At 40.9% G+C, this 21,737-nt stretch overlaps 1 protein-coding gene and 1 long non-coding RNA gene across 12 annotated transcripts in view; one reads left to right on the top strand and one right to left on the bottom strand.

The window, feature by feature from the left end:
• The first annotated feature begins 63 nt into the window (after window positions 1–63).
• On the top strand, window positions 64–19,343 carry LOC138753856 (uncharacterized). The gene is made up of 2 exons (XR_011351461.1): window positions 64–200; window positions 19,110–19,343. It is a non-coding gene; the product is annotated as an uncharacterized lncRNA (long non-coding RNA).
• LOC138753854 (tau-tubulin kinase 2-like) overlaps window positions 5,586–21,737 on the bottom strand; it is a 250,204-nt gene continuing 234,052 nt past the window's right edge. For all 11 annotated transcript variants that reach the window (XM_069917342.1, XM_069917349.1, XM_069917348.1 and 8 more), the window contains 2 exons: window positions 17,887–19,307; window positions 5,586–9,376 (listed from right to left, as the gene is read on the bottom strand). In XM_069917342.1, coding sequence (XP_069773443.1) covers window positions 8,899–9,376; window positions 17,887–19,307 — 1,899 coding nt within the window. In that variant the 3' untranslated portion in view covers window positions 5,586–8,898. The remainder of the gene's footprint in view (window positions 9,377–17,886; window positions 19,308–21,737) is intronic.

Raw genomic sequence — 21,737 nt, 5'->3', positions numbered from 1 at the left:
CGCGCTGTCCTCGCGCGGGGAGCGGGCGCCACGTGACCTAGTGGCCTCGCTCCGGCGCCCCGCCCCCACAGCTCCGCGCCGCCACCGCGGCCGCTGTGCGCACACAGGGCTGGAGAAACCCAGCCAGCAGGTTTAACGATGCACTTCATGCAGCACATCGAGACATAACCAACGTTTCTGGGCGTGAACCCTTCATGAAGGTATAAAAATGTCGACAGGCGTCCGAACAAAAAGGTAGTTATGGGGTGGAGGTTTGGATAAGGAAGGAGGGCACAGCAGCAAGAAGAGGGATAGCTCAGAAAATAGGGAGGGAAGGGGGTGGTCTACACAAGGCCATGGTCTACACAAGGCCATGGTCTACACAAGGCCATGGACAGATGTGAGCGTAGGAGTGGGACACAGAACTGGAGTGGTTGGCCACTGGCTGATTATGGACAGAGCGAAGGTGCTTAGTGCCTTGTCTGCATCAGTGACAGGGACCTCCTATGTCTGTCCGTGGCCTCGTAGCTATCCACCGAGACCACCTGTAAGTTGGAGAAACAACACTTGATTATCCGTCTGGGCACTCTCCAGCCAGAGGACATGAACAGCAACTCCAGTTTCTGCTAACCTACTCTCCATTCCCCCTCCCTTCCCACTATTCGCCTAACCTTCCTTCCTCTTTTCTCCACCTATTACCTCCTGCCTTTGAGACCATGCTCCTTACTTTTTTATTCAGATGCTTGCCAACATTTTTCCATAACTTGATGAAGGTTTCTAGCTTGAAACATTGGTTATGCATCTTTATCTTCATTACATAAAGTGTTCTGTTTGACCTCCCCGAGTTTCTCCAGCATTGTGCTTTACTTCACATCAACCCAGAATGCTTTGGTGCTGTCCCAGTCCTCTCTTCTCCAACCGCCCTGCATATTCAACGGCTGAAATTGAATTTTCCTCCACTTCTTTTCAATTCCTTTTTATGCCAGTTAGCCTCATTCTGTGTACACTGGATATTGACTTGTCAATGACAATAGTTGCTCTCTGTTTTGTCTGTATCCTTCCAAGCTTTGAAATACTTCTATTAGATCTCCACAACTCCATCCATTCCAAGATCAGTTCCAGCTTCTCTAGTTAACCCATGACAAAGCTTCCCCTCCATAGAGTCAATTCAGTAAATCTTTTCTCCACCTTCTTCAGATCTGTCCACCTCAACCCACCCCATCCCAGGCATAAGAAATAAAACAAAAGGCAGCCATTTGGTCTATCAGATTGCTCTCCCCCTCCATTAGATTTGACTATGGACTTACCTCCCCAACTGTTTCTCCCTCCATCCCCCCCTCCCCCCCCCCCCCCCCCCCCCCCCAAAACCAAACGCACTTTTCAAAATTCTATTTGTGCCTGGAAGCCTGGAATACATTTAATAAGGCAGCCACTATTGGTTTCCTGGGCAGATAATTCCAAAGACTCACTGTTCTTCTTTAGGCAATGTCCCTTAATTCTATCTGCTAGTGGAAATAACTTGCCTGCTTCTGTTTATCTATTCCTTTCAGGATTTTGTATGTTTCTTTAAGATACCTCTTCATCCTTCTGAACATAGTCCCAGGCTACTCAATCACCACCTCCAAAGGCAGAATATCCTTTTTTAAGTAAGGAGGCTAGAAGTGCACAGGGTAACTTTACTGTTGGAAAACAAGGTTTCAGTATCACTGAAGACACTGTAATCTGAAATAACTGCTACTGAAACTCATATAGAGAGAGAGAGAGAGAGCTTCCCAATGAAGTTTCAACACAAGACATCTGTCTCCACAGACGTTGCTCAACAAAATGAGCTTCATCCAACAGAAACGCAAGAACTGCTGATGCTGGAATCCCAAGAGTTGATGACATACCTATTTTAGGGCACATTATTAAATGAATTTTAGTAGTCCACATACACTATTTGTGAGGGATGCTCGCACAAACCTCCAATGGAGGAAAAAAAATATACCACAAAGCAAGGATTCTAAAGCTGCAATGATGTACACTGGTTAACCCTCCGGAGATAAAACTCTGAAAAAGTTTTGACAAGTAAAACTGAAATAAATCAATGTTTCAGCTGGATTTGGTTCAAGGATATAAATGGGGAAAGTACAAGTAGGGGAAAATCAATAAAGAGTACATATATTAAGGTTTAGATTCAATTGTAGGCAAGGATAGAAGCAACTAGGAAGTAAAAATCAGTCAAGTAAACAAAGTCCAATTTCACTGGGTTGAGGATAAATTTGACTTGGGTAAACTGGAATCAAAGCTTAGAAGATACAGTAGAAGTCCAAAACATACCGAGGGTGTAGGTTAATGGGCTGGGCTCAACAGGTAGCATGAACTCGTGGGCCAAAATGGCCTGTTACTATGCTGTATGTCTAATTAAAAAGTCCCAAAATCCAGATTACTCAGGGATTGGATCAGTTTGGATTTTACAGATTCTCGGCAGTACTTTTAAAATTCAAATTTAATGAGGAATAATGAAGAGATGAACAGGTAAATTTTGATAGTTTACTTATTAGCAAATGCTTCATTTATCAAAATGAACAGTTTTATAGAAAAATAAAGTCAACACTTGACAAAAATGTAAACAATTTTTCAGTTTATAAGAGCTTGTAAATTAAAAATTAACTGTAGAAAAAATACGATATACAAATGAATTTCTTTGTTATAAGATTACTTGTATTAGGCACGTCACTTGTTGCCGCTGGGCATCTGTAGTATTTAGGCATGCGCGCACACAAAAGCGTGCTAAATTTAAAAGTTTTCGAAGAGTCCAGATTCTCAGGTGATCCTGATTTCTGGCATCCGTATTTTTGGACTGTACTATATAATTATAGTGATCAAAGTGTAAGTTTTAAAGTGGAGGAGTTTCCACTACAATATTCAAGCAGAAGGGTTGAGAATTCATAGCCAGAGATCCATAAATGAACAGAAAGGCAGGGAGCAAAACAGGGCATATGACAGATACTAGATTAACACAAGTGAAAACAAGGATGATTATAGTGTTCAAAGCAAAAGTAAAAAAGGAAACGGGAGTATATATTAAAAGACGTACATTAAATTTAGACTTACAGCACAGTAACAGACCCTCCCGACTCGTGAGCCAGTACCCCACAAATACACCAATTAACCTACAATCTCCAGACATTTTTGAAGGAGGAAACCAATGCAGACACAGGGAGAATTCCTTACAGACAGTGCCAGATTCAAGCCTGGGTCGCTGACGCTGTAATGGCATTCACTAACCACTATGCTAATCGAGTCGCCCTATTTTAAAATTTAAAAGGGAATCACAAACCATTGTAAAACCAAGTGAATGGAGGGGGGCAGGGGGAGTTATAAAAGGAGAAGCAGAGTTGATGAAAGAACAAAACAGAAACCTACCCAAGGGGGCAGAGAATACAAGTTACCAAATGAGTCAGTCTGCACAAAGCACCATCCTCGGTAACCTTTCAATCCCTTGATTATTAACTGGCCCTGCCTTATAAAAAGTCAAAGACTATTTCCACCACCTTTGAAGATCTAATTAGTAAAAATGTTACCTCTCATTCATATAGCCATTGAACAGAGGTATAGCCAATTTCATCTTGCCTTGTATAGCAAACTTGTCATCCTTGGATCTAGCCTGGTCAATATTTGTTGCACTCCTATGCAAGAACATATATTTTTTTCGGAAAGGAGACAAAACTATCACAATGAATCTAGAAGTGGTCTCACTTAGGACCTGCAGATTTGCAGTAAGACAATGCTTACTCCTGAACTTTCAACATCTCCAAACAAAGGCTTTCCAAACTACCAGTTGCACCTGCATACTGGTTTCAGTGACCCTTGCAACATCAACATTACCAAATCTTTCCCTTTTTAAAAGTACACAGCATTTTTGCTTTTACTATCAACTTCTGCAGTCCCACCATATCTAGCTGTGAGTGGTAGGGGCGATGAAAGAACCAACAGAAGAGGAAGCTTCAAGAACACTTTCATTGAAAGACAGGGACTGACACATGAGCATTAAAGGCTTAAGTGTACGTGACCAAGCTGATCCAGAATTGCCAAGAGTATGAATCATCTGTTTCCAAGAGCCACACTTTCTCAGGAGCCAGTATTTGGCCATTTTGATTCACTCCCTGTGATATCAAAATACAGCTGAGTCAAATTAACACAGCAAAAGCTCTGTGCCTCCAGCTAAATTATTTTCAGTAAGTTACAACACCAGATTTTAGAATATAGGGTACCAATGATTTTTACCACAATGTTGTCTGTTTTGGAGAGTATAAGTTAAAGGAAAAGATTGGACAAATTTGGGTTGTTTTCTCTGGTGCATTGGAGGCCTCAGGAAGACTTGATAGAGAATTATACATTGATTAGAGATTAGGTGGATAGTCGTAATCTTTTCCCCAGGGTAAAAGCGTTGCACACTTGAGGACATTACATTTAAGATGCCTGGAATGGGCTGCTAGGAATAGTGATTGGAAGTCGAATACAAACATTTAAGAGGCTTCTAGATATATGCATGAATATGAAGGGGGTAGAGGGTTATCAATCAAGTACAAGCAGCAGGGTTTTAGTTGTTGTGGACATTAGGTTCAGCACAGAGAGGTGGGCTTTACAGCCTGTTCCTGTGCTGTACTGTTCAAAGGTCAATGTTCTAACACAAACATTGGCAATGGGTTTCTTTCCATCATAAGGTAGAGATATTTTCTGACTGTTCCACAAAATTCCACCTCATTCATAGCAGCTCAGCAAATGAAGCAACCTATGGCTGTTTGCAACAAGATGCAGACAACTTAGGCATGGCAAGCAACCTTCTAACCGTACCTCAGCAAATATAATAGACATGAACTTTCTGTTCTTATGCCCAAGACCTGGCCCATTTCCCAAGGTGTCTACCAGACCAGATGAAATGTCTTCCAGATACACTGGACGAATGAAGCCTACACTATAAAGAAGCTTTTAGCTGACCAATGATTGATGTCAACAATTAAGAGCTCCTTTTATCAAACAAGTCCCAACTTCAGTCAAGCATTCATCTCTGCCATTTGAAATCAAGTGAAAGATTTTTTTGTTTGAAATTAAGCACTTTGGCAATTTGGTGCACACTCAGTTAGGTACAGAGACACTCCAACAGGCCATCTAGCCCAAGAGATTGCACCATATTGGTTAATTTCATTTGATGTGCACTGGCCTTTTCTGCCTTTGATCCACATCTGTTAATATACAGACCTATCAAAAATTCAACCAACTTTGTTTTACATTTTAATCGACCCCCAAATTTTTTTTACAAGAACATTTCATATTTTTGTACATTGCCAGTCCAGAATAGCACAAGTTCTTAAATTTAAAATTGTCTTTTTGACATGTTTGTTTTCACACCAGAAAAAAAAAGGTTGGATATAATTATTAAATATCCTCATCTTTTGACTCCTAACTGAGCTCTGGGGCCAGAATAGACCTAGCTTTAGTAACCCTGTGAATAAAAATAAGAGTGTGAATCAGACATCTTTTTACAAGTATTCACATATATTAAATGAAGACGGAGATTTGTACACCTGAATTGATCAATTCATTTTTATTTGAATGATTGAAAGTAGATGGGTCATTAAATTAGTGGATTTATAATTAGTTTTCCATACCACACATAAATGCCCTTCAAAACACAAATCAAATGAAACAGGAGACAAAGATTATATGGGGAGGGATCAATTAAAAAAAACAATTATTTGTCAGCCTTTTTATTGGAATACACAAAACAACAAATATCTATCCGTTGGCATGCTTTGTGAATATTTTATTTTACTGGTTTTATAAAAATAAAATACAAAATAATTTTAGAACACAACATAAAACACTGTACAAGGCTTTGATATGATACAAATCAAAGAACTTAAATAATTACATCTTTATGTACACCCTACTTCAAACGATGTACATCATTTGTTCATCTGCATACATTCTGCAGACCAGGAAACCTGCCAGACCATTTCAAATTCATTGTTGCTTTTGTGAAGTATTATGTTAATACTAAATAGGGCTCCTTAAAACAGATCACAACTTCTTGGCCAAGATGATCAAAAATAGCATAAAAGGCATTAAAATCTTTATTTCCCATCCTTTCAAGTTGTGGAATGAAATTCAAAGTATCTAGTAGATGTAGTTTAAGTTTGGAAATATTATTTTAACTACAAAGACAATAAAGAGAAACTACTACATAAAACACCTAGCAATCTATTCTTCAGCTTGACAGATTAGAAACTTGTAGATACTTGATGATAGCAAAGCCTTTTGCATCTGCATCTCTTCATATTATATGTAGCCATGATGTTCATGTTTTGAGCAATGAGGTTTATTTATGTACAATCTTCTACCAGGAAGGAGGTTTGATGGACCTGCATGGAGCCCACTTTTCATTCACATTTTTTAAAAATGTTACGTGAATTAGATTATATATTCCCAAGAGCAGTTGAACAATCAGCCCAACAGGGGTGAAAGGAAATTGGTGCCACAAATACAAAGTTAATATAAAAATCTTATAGCACCTTGAATGCAACCATCTGTTAGTGTCATGGCCAATTGATCTTTCAGTGCATATAATTTATACAGAAAACTCAAGGAAGCTAAAATGGACAGAGTGAGGAAGGTTAGCAATTGATAACTCCTTGTCTCATAATTATTAACATAAAATACAAAGTTTGAAATGACTTCAGATTAACTTTAAATTAATGCATGCATAAAGCTTTACTGTCTCAAGTTTGACCATTACATTGATATAAATTTAAATATATAATGAGCAGGACCTAGACTACTATTTTGATAGGATGAATGATAACATCATTAATCTAGAGTCACTTCAGTCTGCAGGTTTAAAAGTGAAGTCATTCCACTGCTGCACCAGCTATTTGAATTCAGTGGAGGTGACCCTGCTGCACTAAACTTACCAAACTTGATTAAAGCTGCCATAGTTCCTGGAGAACGTCTGTTTTGTCAAAGAACTCTACTCCCCATTCGATACAGTATTTATAAAAATCCCTGGCTTGAAAACAACTACGGACTTTATAACTTTTTTTTAAGAGAACTATGTTGTAAGGGCAAGCATCAAAATACTGTGTTTAAGGGAAATTTTTAAAAAACGGATACTTGCAGCTTTAAAATAATTCCATGCTGAATGGTCATCAGATGCACACCTATTGGGTGTCAGGGAAACAAATAACTTGCTTAACATAATTTAGTGTGCATTTTGGTCTTTACTGAGAAAAGGTTCTACTTCCTGATAAAAATTCTAGCCCCTGTGGGATTAATAGACAATATTCATCTGGTGTTTCACACCTTAAAGTAATTAGTCTTTCAAGTTTTCTCTTGAAGTTCATGTTCCCCATTACATCATCAAGGTTTTGCATGCAGGGGATAAAACTATAAAGTAAATAGCATTCAAGCATACAAAAACAACCATACAGCCTTTTAATCCATATGAAATTAATAAATACATATTTACCATGTGACATGCAGTTACTGTTAACATTTACAATACAATATACAAACAATAAAACAGGGCTTCAATTTGTTTTTAAGCATTCAAACTGGTTGTTTAAAAGCTTAGAAACTGAAGTTACCTAGGGTGTTACAACAAAGATGGAAAATATTACATCTTAAATAATTTAACCGCACTGAAAACCAGTAAAAAGTGATAGATGAAATGATATCCATTTAACAATCAGGCTTCACATAACAAATGTCTTTCAGGAAATGCTTCTTCCTCAAACCAGAGATTCTTGCCTTGGCAGCAAAGTAATATATAGTCAAGATACGTTAACGTTATTTTTAGACAGGCACATGGTACTCAAACGCTGATTGGTAATAGTTTATGCAGAATTATTGCGCATAAAGTACTTTCCTAATTTTTGTTGATCGATCACTATCAAATCAACAGCTCATTCATTTTCCTTCTCTTCAGTAATTGTTTACATGATGTCTGATATCACAGTGGTAAGCAAGCAAAGTATGTCAGTAAACACAAAGTTGAGGTTTCCTTATTTTTTTAAATAAGGAGGTACAGCTGAAGTTGCCGTTGAACCTAAGTGTGCTGAATGGACAGGACATAAAAAGAGACTAACTGATACCCCACTCCCTATTGTTACCCCACTTGCCACCCATCCCACCACCTTCCTTACCCACCACACTACTATTCATGCCCATTTTCAAAAAGCTAGTACTTTGTATCCTTTTAATAGAGATAATTCAAGATCTTGCCTTCTAATTCCGAACATCAATTACAAAACAAGAAAACTACTCTACTCAGGTCAGAATGCAATAACCATATGCACTCTTATTGTTAAACTATTTTGATTTTAACTACTTCCCATGAATCCCTAATCAATTCAATTGTTTAAATTAAATTTTATTTATATCTGGACACCCTAAACATATTAAAAAAATCTCACAGTTGACATTTTCATAAAAAGGATGGCAAAAACATTGGCTATTGAAAACACTACCGCAGTCTTTCTTCCGATTGCGATCCTCCAAGGCTTTCCCAAGTTGAAAATGGCACAAGAACAGGTGAGATTTTGGAGGACAACACTGGCCACAAGATAAAGATGGAAGTATTCGACTAGTATTTCCTACTCAAGGCAGCAGAAGCCAAAAGAAAACCCAGCAACATAGTGCAGAATTTAACCAACTTATTGTGCAATAGGTCAATTTTATACAAAGCAGTACCTGTTCTAAATCATAGAGGACCTGTCCAGTAGATGGGATAACAGGTATTTTAAAAGATGGAACCACATGCAACAAAAGAGAGTGGGAGGGACAGTGAAAGAAAAGAGAAGTGGGGGGGAGGGAAGGGAGGACACTGGGATGGGGGGAGGGAGAACAAGGGGATGGAGATCTTTGAAGAAATTGTTATTATCTGCTAAGTTTGCTGGACATTTTGCCATCCCTGCCTGAGTATTTTCCCTTCATGGATTTGCTTTGACACAAGTGATGAGGACTCCCAGTTCCCTTCAAGCTATTTTTGCCCTGTTTGCCACAACCGTGCTCCTGCAAGAAACTTCTTCGGGAGGGCGAGGACCCAGAGTAACTGGGAGGGGAGCGGCTTCTGGCAAAATGTGGCGATGAGCTTCTCTGGTCTGTGTATGGACGGCCACGCGAAGGGGAGGAACTGGCAGTACGTGGCAGCGAAGTGCTCCTTGGAGAAGTGCTAGGACTTCGCCGGGGGATCACTGGACTTTTGGGTGGAGTTTTAGGACTGCGAGGGGACTGTGGACTTTTGGATTGTGGGGAGCTTCTGGTTTTTTGGGATCCATTTTGAAGGATTTGAGCAAGATGGGTTAGGAGGTCAGAATCAGAGCTACCACTTCCAACAACTCTGTATCGTCGTAACCTGGAAATAATAAATAGAAAATACACATTAGAAGTTAGCACACAAAATAATTTGCACTAAATGAACACTAAATAAACGCAGGCAGAACTGTGGACCATAGGTTTGGATAATTCAGTGGCTGATCTGGCTGTGTATCACACATGTAAACTCAAAACTAAGGCGAAGAAGGCATTTAGGAATCTATTGTTCAATGGAAGATATTGTCATTAGAATGAGGCAGTGAGGCAAGTTGCCATCTTCAGTGTTATGTGGACATACAAAATGAACCATAGAACATAAATGGGCCCTTCGGCCCTTCTAGTTGGTTCCAAACCATTTTTCAGTCGAGTCTCACTGACCAGCACCCAGACCATATCCCTCCATACCCTTCCTGTCCATGTACATGTCCAAATATTTTTAAATGTTAAAATTGAGTTTGTATTTACCAATTCAAGTGGGCAGCTTGTTCCACACTCCCACCACTCTCTGTGTGAAGAAGTTGCCCCCAAACATTCCCTTTAAACTTTTCTCCTTTCACCCTTAACCTGTGTCTACCTACCTATCTCACCTACCTTGGTGGAAAAAGCCTGCTTGTATTTACTCTATCCATACCCATCATTACGTTATATACCTCATCAAATCTCTTCTGTACTCTGGGGAATAAATTCCTAACCTGTTCAGCCTTTCCTTGTAACTCAGTTCTTCAAGTCCAAGCAACATCCTTTAAATCTTCTCTGTACTCTTTCCATCTTTATTGATATCTTTCCTTTAGTTCGATGACCAAAACGGCTCACAATACTGCAAATTGGCCTCATCAATGCCTAATGTAACTTCACAACATTTTAACTCCTATATTCAATGCTTTGATTTATGAAGGCCAATATGCCAAAAGTTCTCTTTATGATCTTATTTACTTGTGATGCCACTTTCAGGGGATATGTATCTGTATTCCCAGATCCCTCTATTCTATCACACTCCTCAGTGCCCAACTGTTTACAGTGTATATCCTACCTTAGTTTGTCCTTCCAAAGTGAACCACCTTACATTTGTCTGCACTAAATTCCAGCTGGCATTTGCAGTCCAGTTTTCCAGTTGGTCCAGATCCCTCTGCAAACTTTGAAAGCCTTCCTCACTATCCACCATCCCTCTAATCTTTGTATCATCTGCCAACTTGCTGATCCACTTTAACACATTATCATCCAGATCATTGATATAGATAACAAACAACAGTGGACCCAGCACTGATCCTCCAGGCATACACGAATTACCACCCTCCAGTCAGAGAGGAGATCTTCTACTACCCTCATTGGCTTCTTTCATAAAGTCAACATCTAATCCAATTTACTACCTCATCACGAACACTGAATGAATGAACTTCGCTGACTAACCTCCCAGGAAGGACCTTGTCATAAGCATTATTAAAACCCATGTAGGCAATATCCATGGCCTTTCCTTCATCAACTTTTCTGGTAATCTCTTTAAAAAAAACTATACAGAAAGCCATAGTGACTATCCCTAATCAGTTCCTGACTATCCAAATATTTGAATATCCAATTTCTTAGAACACCTAATAATTTACCCACAACTGATGTCTGGCTCATCGGCCTATAATTTCCCTGATCATTTTATCTATCTATCTATCTATTTATTTATTTATTTTTTTAATAGAGTCTTTTGTAAACTGAACAGTATGATCTACCCCCCAGTTCTCCAGCACTTCATCTGTGGCTAATGATATTTTAAATCTATCTGCCAGGACCCCTGCAATTTCTGAAGTAGACTCCTTCAAGGTCCAAGGGAATAACTTGTCAGGCCAAGGGAATTTATCCTCCTTTATTTGCCTTAAGACAGCAAGCACTTCTTCCTCTTTAACTTATATAGGTTCCATGACTTCACTGTTTGTTTGGTTCACTTCCAATGCCAGTTTCCTGAGTAAATACAGATGTAAAAAAAATTTAAGATCTTCCCCATTTCTTATGGCCCACTCTGATCTTCAAGAGGACCAATTTTATCCCTTACTACCCTTTTCCTCTTAATATACTCATAGAAATAGGATTTTCTTTCACCTTGTCTGTCAAAGTAATCTCATGTCTTCTTTGAGCCCTCGTGAAGTTTTTTCTTGCATTTTTTTTAATACTCCACAAATACCTCATTTGCTCCTTCTTGCCCATACCTGCTATACACCTCTATCTTTTACGTAACTAAATCCCTAATATCCCTTGAAAAACCAAGGTTCCCTTTGCCTGTTGACTCTGCCTTTAATCCTAACAGGAACATGGAAACATTGTACTCTCAAAATTCCACCTTTGAAATCCTCCCACTTACCAAGCACATCCTTGCCAGAATGTCGCAATCCATGCTTTCTAGATCCTTTCTCATTTTCTCAAAATTGGTATTTCTCCAATTGAGAATCTCAACCCGAGGACCAGACCTATTCTTACCATAATTATCTTGAAACTAATGCCATTATGTTCACTGGATACAAAGTGTTCCCCTACACGGACCTCTGTCACGTCCTAGTCTCGTTACTTCCATCAGAAATCCAGCATTGCACTCTCTCCAGTTGGTACTCTATAAATTGCTTGAGAAAACTTACCTGAACACATTTGACAAATTCTAACCAATCCAGCCCTTTTATAGTATGAGATTCCCAGTCAATATGAGGAAAGTTAAGTCACCTACTATCACAACTTGATTTCTTGCAGCTGTTTGCCATCTCTCTGAAGATTTGCTTCTCTAATTTTCGCCGACATGGGTCTATTACAGTCCCATCATTGTGGACAAATATTTCCCTTTCTCCAGTTCCACCCATATAGCCTCAGTAGACAAGCCCTCTAAGTCTGTCTTGTCTGAATACTGCTGTGACATTTTCCGACTAGCAATGTCACCCCTCCCCCTCTTTCATAGGAACATAGGAAGTAGGAACAGGAGTAGGCTCGCATCTGAAACACCCAGAACCCTGAATCTCTGAACTCCCAGTCCTGCACCTCCTGCAACCAAGTTTCACTAATTTTTTTTTTTAGCCATACAGCACGGTAACAAACCATTTTTGCCTACAAGTCCCTGCCATCCAATTAACCTACACTCATAATACATTTTGAACGGTGGGAGGAAACCGGAGCCCCCGGGGAAAACCCACACAGACATGGGGAAAACATACAAATTCCTTACAGACAATACAAGATTCGAACCCCGCTCTTGATCACTGGCACTGCAAAGGTGTTGCACAACTGCTACGCCAACTGTCATAATTCCATGTGCCAATCCACACTCTACACTTGTCAGCCTTCCCTATAATACAACTTGCATTGAAATTCGCACCTCAGAACATATTCCCACCATGCACAACCTTTTGTTTCCTGTCTTTGTATGCAGTCGTAGCATAATCTTTTTCCACTTCCACTCCACTATCTGCTCTGGCACTCTGGTTCACATCCCCCTGCAAATTTAGTTTAATTCCCCGTAGAATAGCACTTGCAAACCTTCCCACAAGGTACAGGTCTCACCTTGCCTGATAGAAAGCCCAATGATCCAGAAGATTGAAGCTCTCCCTCTTGCACCATCTCTTTAATCACATATTAAGCTGATATACAATCCAGTAATCATTGGGGAATCAGAAGTGGAGAGGGTGATAAAGTTTAAGTTTTTGGGAGTCACTATCTCAGAGGATCTTTCCTGGACCTAACACACCAATGGCATTGAGAAGAAAGTACATCAGTACCTCTACTTCCTCAGAAGTTTACAGAAGTTTGGTAGGACACCAGAAACCATGGCAAATTTCTACATGTGTAGTGGAAAATGTGCTGACCAGCTGCATCATGGTCTGGTATGGGGACACCAATACCCCTGAGAGTAAAGCCCTTCAAAAGGTAGTGGACACCGCTCAGGATATCACAGGCAAAACCTTCCCCACACTCAAGAACATCCTCAGAAAACATCCTTGGAAAGCAGCAGCAATCATTAAGGATCCACACCACCCAGCACATCCTTTGTTCTCACTGCTGCCATCAGGAAAGAGGTATAGGTGCCACAAGACTCACACTACCAGGTTCAGGACCAGGTGTTACGCCACCAGCATCAGAGTCTTCAACAACATACTCAATTAGGGACTCATTTATGAACTCTCACTTGTGCATTTTATTGATTTTTTAAATTCTCTCTGCATTGCACACTAGGTTTGTTTATATTTGTTCTCTGTTTACAGTTCTTTATTTGTTTACATGTATACACTGTAAGTTTTTTTTGCACTACCAATAAGTGATCATTCTGACTCACCCGCAGGAAAAAGAATCTCAGGGTTGTATGTGATGTCATGTATGTACACTGACAATAAATCTGAAATTATCCTCCTATTTCTAACCTCACTAGCACATAGCATAGGTAGCAAACCTGAGATCACAACCCTGGAGGTTTTGTCCTTCAACTTAGTGCCCTACTCTTTGAACTCTCTTTGAAGGACCTCATACCCTTCCTTTCCATATCATTGCTCCCTACATGGACCACATCATCTGGTTACTCACCCTCCCCTTGGAATGCCGTGAACTCAATCTGAGACATCCCAGACCCTGGCACTGGGAGGCAACAAATTCAGGATTCTCGATCTCTTCCACAAACCTCTTATCTGTTCCCCTATCAAATCCCCCTATCACTGCATCTCGCCTAGTCTCCTCCCTTTTCTTCGCCACAAGGCTCCGTGTCAGAGACCTGACCACAATGGCTTGTCCTTGGTAGGTAGTCCCCCTCAATAGTATCTAAAACAATATAAATGTTTTTGAAGAGAGCAGCCACAGGGGTACCCTGCACTGACTGCCTGTTCTCTTTCCATCTCCTGATTATCACCAGCTACCTTTCTCTTGCCTTCAAGGTGTGATTGCTTCCCTCTAAAGTCCTCAGCCTCCCAAATAATCCATAGATCATCCGCTCCATTCCCTAACATGGTTTGTAAGGAGCTGCAGCTGGAAGCACTTCTCACATATGAAGTTGACAGGGATACAGTTTGCTTTCCTGACTATCCACATACCATAAGTGAGTATATCCCTGCCCTGGCTCCCATTTCCTGTGTCTACAAAACAGAAAGAGAAAAATAAGAAAACCTTCAAAGGTCAATGTAAGACCCTGAAGATTATCTGTTATTCTGTACATTATAAGGTTTATAGCACTTTAGAACATCAGAGCGTTGATAGACAAATATAAATGGAAATCTTCTCAACAGGGGCAAATGCAACAATAATTTTTTTTGCTATCTGTGTAAGAATATAGGTGCAACATGTTTAGCGTAGCAGTGAGCGCAACACTTTTAAAGTGCCAGCGACTGGGGTTCGAAGCCTACTCTGTCTGTAAGGAGTTTGTACATTCTCCCCATATCTGTGTGGGTTTCCTCCCACTGTTCAAAAATGTATTGGGGTTGTCAGACAATTGGATATTATTGGGTGGCATGGGCTCATTGGCCGAAAGGACCTGCTACTGTGCTGTATGCCTAAATTTAAATTGACAAGAACTCAATAAATAGAAGCCTGTCGAGCCTGCTCCGCCATTTAATAAGATCACGATTGATCTAGTCGTGGACTCAGCTACACCTACCTGCCTTTTCTTCATAAATCCTTCATTGTCCTTGAAGTGCCAGTTGATGAAGTAGACAAAGACGATGTGGTCAAACAATAATCATGGCTTCTAACCATATAACCATATTATTAGCAGAAACTCATGGTACAATAATGAAAGACAATAGGTGCATACACAGTTATACCCAAGGGGAGTGTCCTTAACAGTAGAGATAATGCACAGCCAATGTTAGTACAGCAAGGCTCGCCAGAGGGGAGACAGACAGTTCTGCAGACATTCACCACACTCCTACAATGCAAAATGCTATCTAGCTCTTTTAAATTGATTTAATGAGTCAGCCTCCACAGCTTCCCTGGGTAGAGAATTCCACAGATATGCTACTCTCTGGGAAAAGCAGTTTCTCCTCCTCTACCCCAATGAAACTTGAAGGCATGACCCCAATGAAACTTGAAGGCATGTCCCCAAATTCTAGTCTCACCTATCAGTGGAAACAACTTTCCTGCACCCATTTTACCTGTCCCTTTAATAATTTTAATTGTTTATATTAGGTAATCTCTCCTTATAAACTAACCCCCTCTTCTCTGGTATCAACCTGATGAAGCTCCTCTGCACTGCCACCAAAGCCAAGACCAGTTAGGAACCAGAATTACATTTAGTACTCCAGGTGTATCTTCGCCTGCACTTTGTACAGTAACAGCAGAATCTCCCTGAAATGTAATCCCTCTGACAATGAAGGACAACATTCAATTTGCCTTCTTGGTCCCCAGTTGTACCTACAGACCAACCTTTTGCAATTCAGGCACAAGGACTCCCAAGTGTCTCTGCACAACTGCATGCTGCAATCTATCACTATTTAAATATTAATCTGATCTACTACTTCCAAAATGGATGAATTACATTGACCAGCATTGTTCTTCATCAGCCAGATGCTTACTTGCTTACTTAACCTGCCTACATCTCTCTGCAGATTCTCCATTTTCTCTGAACAATTTGATTTTCCACTCAATTTAATGTGATCAGCAAGCTTGGTACTTTCAAATCATTAATGAACGTGGCATACAGCTACAGGCCTAGCCCCAAACTCTGTAGCACTCAGCTCAATCAGAGAAACACCTGCAGTACAACTCCAATTATCTGAAGTCGGATTCTCCAAAATCCTCAATTATCCAAATTTCTGAAACAAATCAGAAATCCTCATTTATGCAAAATTTTTTGTTTTGGATTGAAACTGACAGGACACATTGGACTGCCAGCAGGCGTGTGGACCTCGGGCTCCTAGCAGGACCAGGGTTGTTGGGCTGCTGGTGGCAGTGTGGACCTCAGCCTCCTGAGCAAGAGCACAGACCTCAGCCTCCCGGCACCAGCAGGGCCTCAGTGGGAAGGTGTTAGTGATTGGCAGTGGCCAGCATTATTTTTGGTGAAAATTAAACAGTTTAATTCTTGAAAAACCTTCCCTTGTTGTTTAAACATTATTACAAAGGATTTGCTGTTGCTACTGGGCTGTTTTAAAAAAATTACCTGTTATCCTAAAAAAACACTTATCCATCATAGGCCAGGTCCTGAACATTTTGGATGGTCAGAGTGGACTGTATTTATCTCACTTCTAAGCTATTAACCGCACGGATGGCAGTCTCTTCAATCTGAGGCGCCTGCAAGCTCACACCAAGACACAAGAGAAACTTGTCCGTGAACTACTCTTTGCAGATGATGCCGCTTTAGTTGCCCATTCAGAGCCAGCTCTTCAGCGCTTGACGTCCTGCTTTGCGGAAACTGCCAAAATGTTTGGCCTGGAAGTCAGCCTAAAGAAAACTGAGGTCCTCCATCAGCCAGCTCCCCACCATGACTACCAGCCCCCCCACATCTCCATCGGGCACACAAAACTCAAAACGGTCAACCAGTTTACCTATCTCGGCTGCACCATTTCATCAGATGCAAGGATCGACAATGAGATAGACAACAGACTCGCCAAGGCAAATAGCGCCTTTGGAAGACCACACAAAAGAGTCTGGAAAAACAACCAACTGAAAAACCTCACAAAGATAAGCGTATACAGAGCCGTTGTCATACCCACACTCCTGTTCGGCTCCGAATCATGGGTCCTCTACCGGCACCACCTACGGCTCCTAGAACGCTTCCACCAGCGTTGTCTCCGCTCCATCCTCAACATCCATTGGAGCGCTTTCATCCCTAACGTCGAAGTACTCGAGATGGCAGAGGTCGACAGCATCGAGTCCACGCTGCTGAAGATCCAGCTGCGCTGGATGGGTCACGTCTCCAGAATGGAGGACCATCGCCTTCCCAAGATTGTGTTATATGGCGAGCTCTCCACTGGCCACCGTGACAGAGGTGCACCAAAGAAAAGGTACAAGGACTGCCTAAAGAAATCTCTTGGTGCCTGCCACATTGACCACCGCCAGTGGGCTGATAACGCCTCAAACCGTGCATCTTGGCGCCTCACAGTTTGGCGGGCAGCAACCTCCTTTGAAGAAGACCGCAGAGCCTACCTCACTGACAAAAGGCAAAGTAGGAAAAACCCAACACCCAACCCCAACCAACCAATTTTCCCTTGCAACCGCTGCAATCGTGTCTGCCTGTCCCGCATCGGACTTGTCAGCCACAAACGAGCCTGCAGCTGACGTGGACTTTTTACCCCCTCCATAAATCTTCGTCCGCGAAGCCAAGCCAAAGAAGAAGCTATTAAAAACAGGAGAGAACCAGAATGGAGCAAGAATCCATACCATTAGTCTCAAAGTTCAGATTCGGGGACATCAGTCAACTAAAATAACAAATAGCCAAGTTGAAGAAAATGTTTATCCAACTTTTGCTTATACGAGCATGCAATGCTTTATAGTTTGTTTAAAACCGAGTTGTCACATCATACTTAAGACTTAGTTTAAGTTACCACCCATACAAGATCAATTATTCCTTAATGTATATCCTGAAATTAAATCATTAAAGATAGCACTTACCGGACCTCCACACTAGGTCTGGTTGGTGGCTTGCCTGGAGGTGGTCTTGGGACTAACTGGGTTGAGGTTGAAGTGGGAACTTGTTCTGTGTTGGTCAATGACACTGGTCTTGGGATTTTACTCCTCCGGGATTGAAGACTGGTTAGAAGGGAGTCCTCATCTGTCTGTTTGCTTGGTTGTTCTGTTCCAGCTTTCACTAGAGGTCCAGAAGAATTTCCATCATCTGACAAAGTCACTGATGGGACAGATATTTTCTCTTCTGGAGACTTTTCAGAAGTAGATGATAGATCACCAAGAAGCGACGCTCTGAGTGTGTGTTGTCTCTTTTCAGCTAACTGTCTCGTCAAGTCTGTTTGATGAGCCTTCTTTTGAAGTAATTTCTCTTTAGCAGAGACAGGAGCTGATGATTCAGAAATTATTTCTGCATCAGATGCAAGAACTGGAATGCGACTTTGTCGTAGAAGTGACGATTTGCCTTCAACCTTCTTGGATTGGAGTGTATTGTCACCAACTGTTAAGATGTGGATCAAATCTCCATTTGTGAATCCGCTTAATTCCGAAAGGTTGCTCTGTTCCTGAATCTTTCTCTGCATCTCAGAAAAGTAGCCCATTTCACATCGGTCATTTCCAGCATTCTTGGCATAGCCTTCACTTTCTGATACTGCAGCATGGAGCAATTCCTTTACACGCTCGTACGAAATATGAGAAGCAGGTGGCAGTTGATCTGTTTCAACTGCATTATACTTAACGAACCCATTCTCTTCTTGGTCATTAAGTTTATCTTTCAGCTCATCCATTACAAGTTTTGTACACTCCACTGACTTAGATAAAGTGTCCTCCTCTCTAATTAAAAGCACTTCACCAGTTGCAGCTGGGCTAGCGACAATATCAGTTAAGCAAAGACCAGGTGACTTAATCTCGTCACGGTTTTGCACAGAACTCAACTCTCCTAGTACTGTTGGTGGCAAACATTCATCACCCATCTGTAGTTGCTTCTCCAAGGGTTCGCTTTCGCCTGAAGAGCATTGTCCTTCATCAGGTTGGCTTCCTCCATTCCCAGAAATCATTTGGCCACCTTTATGTTCAACTTCTTGAGCTGAATTGAGAGAATCATCTCTGTTGTGCTCAGAATGAACAGTAGTTTTTGTAATTATCTCAACTTGTTTCGTACTTTCTACCATACCAGTCCTAATGGCCTCTTCTCTTTGAATTGTGCCTTTAAGGTTCACACTGAAGCCACCATTACACAATGGGCCGTGCAGTGGTGTGGTTGGCCTTGACTTCTCTTCTGGACAACTGGTTTGCTGTTTTTGAACAATGGTGGTTTCTGCTGTTTGCTGATCAGTCGCTCTCTGTTCATGGTGCTCTCTAACCACAGAGTCAGTGTGAGTTGATGTTACTCCAGGCTGAGACGCTGTTATCTTAAAAAGAAAATAAATAATATTTTGAAAATACAAGTCAAATGAATTGCGTGCTGCTGAAAGTTTCGCCTGAAATTCAGGATATTAAAATTCCACACAATTGTTGAGATTAATTTAGACAAACCTATGTAAACAAGTGTTATCCATGTGGGTTACATACAATGGTTCAGCACCTTGCAACCAGCATTAGAAATTTCTGTTCTCCAAATGTGCTTTTCAATTGCTGCCTAGCAAGAAGGAAAATTATTTAATTTTGTTTTCTCTGGGTTTTACTCCATAACAGACGTCATACCTGTCATTTCCAGCATTCTCAAAAGACTGCAGAAAGCAATAGAAACAAAGATCATGACATTTACTCCAGTATGGGAAGATAGTGGGAGTTAGTTTTGATGGAACCAAAAGGAAGGGATTCTTCCCCCTTCATCCACCCCCAAAGAGATATCTCTCCAGATGGAAATCGACAAACTGGCTTCATGCTGGGAAAGAAAAATACAGGAATGGCCGAGACTGGTGACAAATATTTTGTATAGGAGGAAACTGTAACATAATTCCCATAACACAGTAGAAATTCCAAGAGCACAAGGGCAGAGTTAAAACAATGGACTATTAGGAGAGAAGTGCTACTGGGCAAAGTAATGAAACTAAAGAAAATCCCCTGCAAGTGATTGCCTGCAAGCACAGACCTCAAATCAGTCCAGATGGTGCATTTAATGATAATGATCTCACAAAAACCTCTTGATCTTGGAGAACTCCCACAGGATTAGAAAATTGCAGATATAATGTCCCTATTCAAATAAGATGGCCAAGGAGGAAACAATAGGCCAGTTAGCCCAACATTTGGGTAAGAGGTCAATCATTTCCTCAGGACGTAAAATATTAAGAAAAATGGGAATTCATTTTGCCAAATACATCGGGGTTTTTTTGAGGATACAACAAGCAGTAGAATTGATAAAGGGGAACCTGCAGATGTTCTGTATTTGGATGTACAAAAGCCAGTGAAATGATTATTGCACAAGATAAAAGCTCATAGCTTGCAGAGGATTGGTGAACCAACAGAAATCAGAGGATTGGGATAAATGGGTTATTTTTAGGGTGCCACATGGATTAATGCTCAAAACATTTGGTAAGTGGGAAAATAATGTGTGAAAATGTTGGTAAGGAAAGCCTAAAAGCAGAATAATGTTTAGATAAGGAACAAAAGAATACCACTGTGTAGCGATATCTGGGTATCCTTACACAAAGTTAGCATATAAGCACACAGTGAGTAATTAGAATGATAAATGGAAGATTAACATTTCTTACAAATGGTTGGAGTATAAAAAAGTAAAGTCAATCTTTACAGATAAGACCACGCACGTTCACAATACTTGAAAGCAGAACTAAGGAGCACAGGTTCAGAATAAGAGGCCATCCATTTAAAGGCTGAAGCAGAAGACAGCTGAAGGTCTGGGATGGGGGGAGGTGGAAAGTAGGTGTGGGGCTGGGTGGGAAAGACAACAAAATCAGGGAGAGAGAAGAATGGAAGCAACTCAGAAGAAGGGGCAAATGGCCCCAAATTGGAAAATTCGGTGAGCTATCGACTAAGCAGGTAGAATACAAGTTGTTGTTCCTCTAGTTAAGGTTGGGACCTGCTCTGGCAGTGGAGTAGGCAAAGGCCAGATAAGTTGACATGGGACTGAGAAGTGGAGTTGAAATGGCATGTAAACAGGAGCTCAGGGTGGCCATTGCAGACAAAGAGCAGCTGCTCTGCGAAACTATCCCCAGGTCCACACTTTGTCTCATTGATGTTGAAGAGGCCACATCTCTTCCTGATATCCTGTTTCTGTCCACCCCACATTCACTAATTGAGTCTTTCCATTATCACATCTGAATGAAAATGATCTGCACAGTTACATGGGGAAAGTGGGACTGGATTAATTTTTCAAATATAGGACCGTTGGAAACAACACTAACAATCCTATGAAGCCTTAATAAAAGCTACTTGTAAAATCTGTACATCACTGGCAAAGTCAGCATTTTTTGCTTATTCCTAAATGTGCATACGAGTTTTGAGTGAACTGTTTTCTCCTCCTTGGAGTGAAGGGTGACCTCATAGAGGTGTACAAGATGATAAGAGGCATGGATCATGTAGATAGCCAGAGGCTTTTTTACCCCAGGACTGAAATGGCTAACACAGCGGAGCATACTTTTAAGGTGTTTGGGACTAAGTGCACAGGGATGTAAGATGGAAGTTTTTCCACAAAGAATGATGGGTGCATGGAATGCATTGCTGGCAACTGTGGTGGAGGCAGGTACAATAGGATCTTTCAAGAGGCTACTGGATAGATACTTGGAACTGAGAAAAATGGAGGGTTATGCAGTAGGAAAATTCTAGGCAGCTGTTAGAGTAGGTTATTAGGTGGGATAAAGAGCCTGTACTGTGCTGTCAAT

This window comes from Narcine bancroftii, chromosome 2, assembly GCF_036971445.1.
Source record: "Narcine bancroftii isolate sNarBan1 chromosome 2, sNarBan1.hap1, whole genome shotgun sequence".
NCBI lineage: Eukaryota > Metazoa > Chordata > Chondrichthyes > Torpediniformes > Narcinidae > Narcine > Narcine bancroftii.
This window is presented reverse-complemented; position numbering and strand designations above follow the sequence as displayed.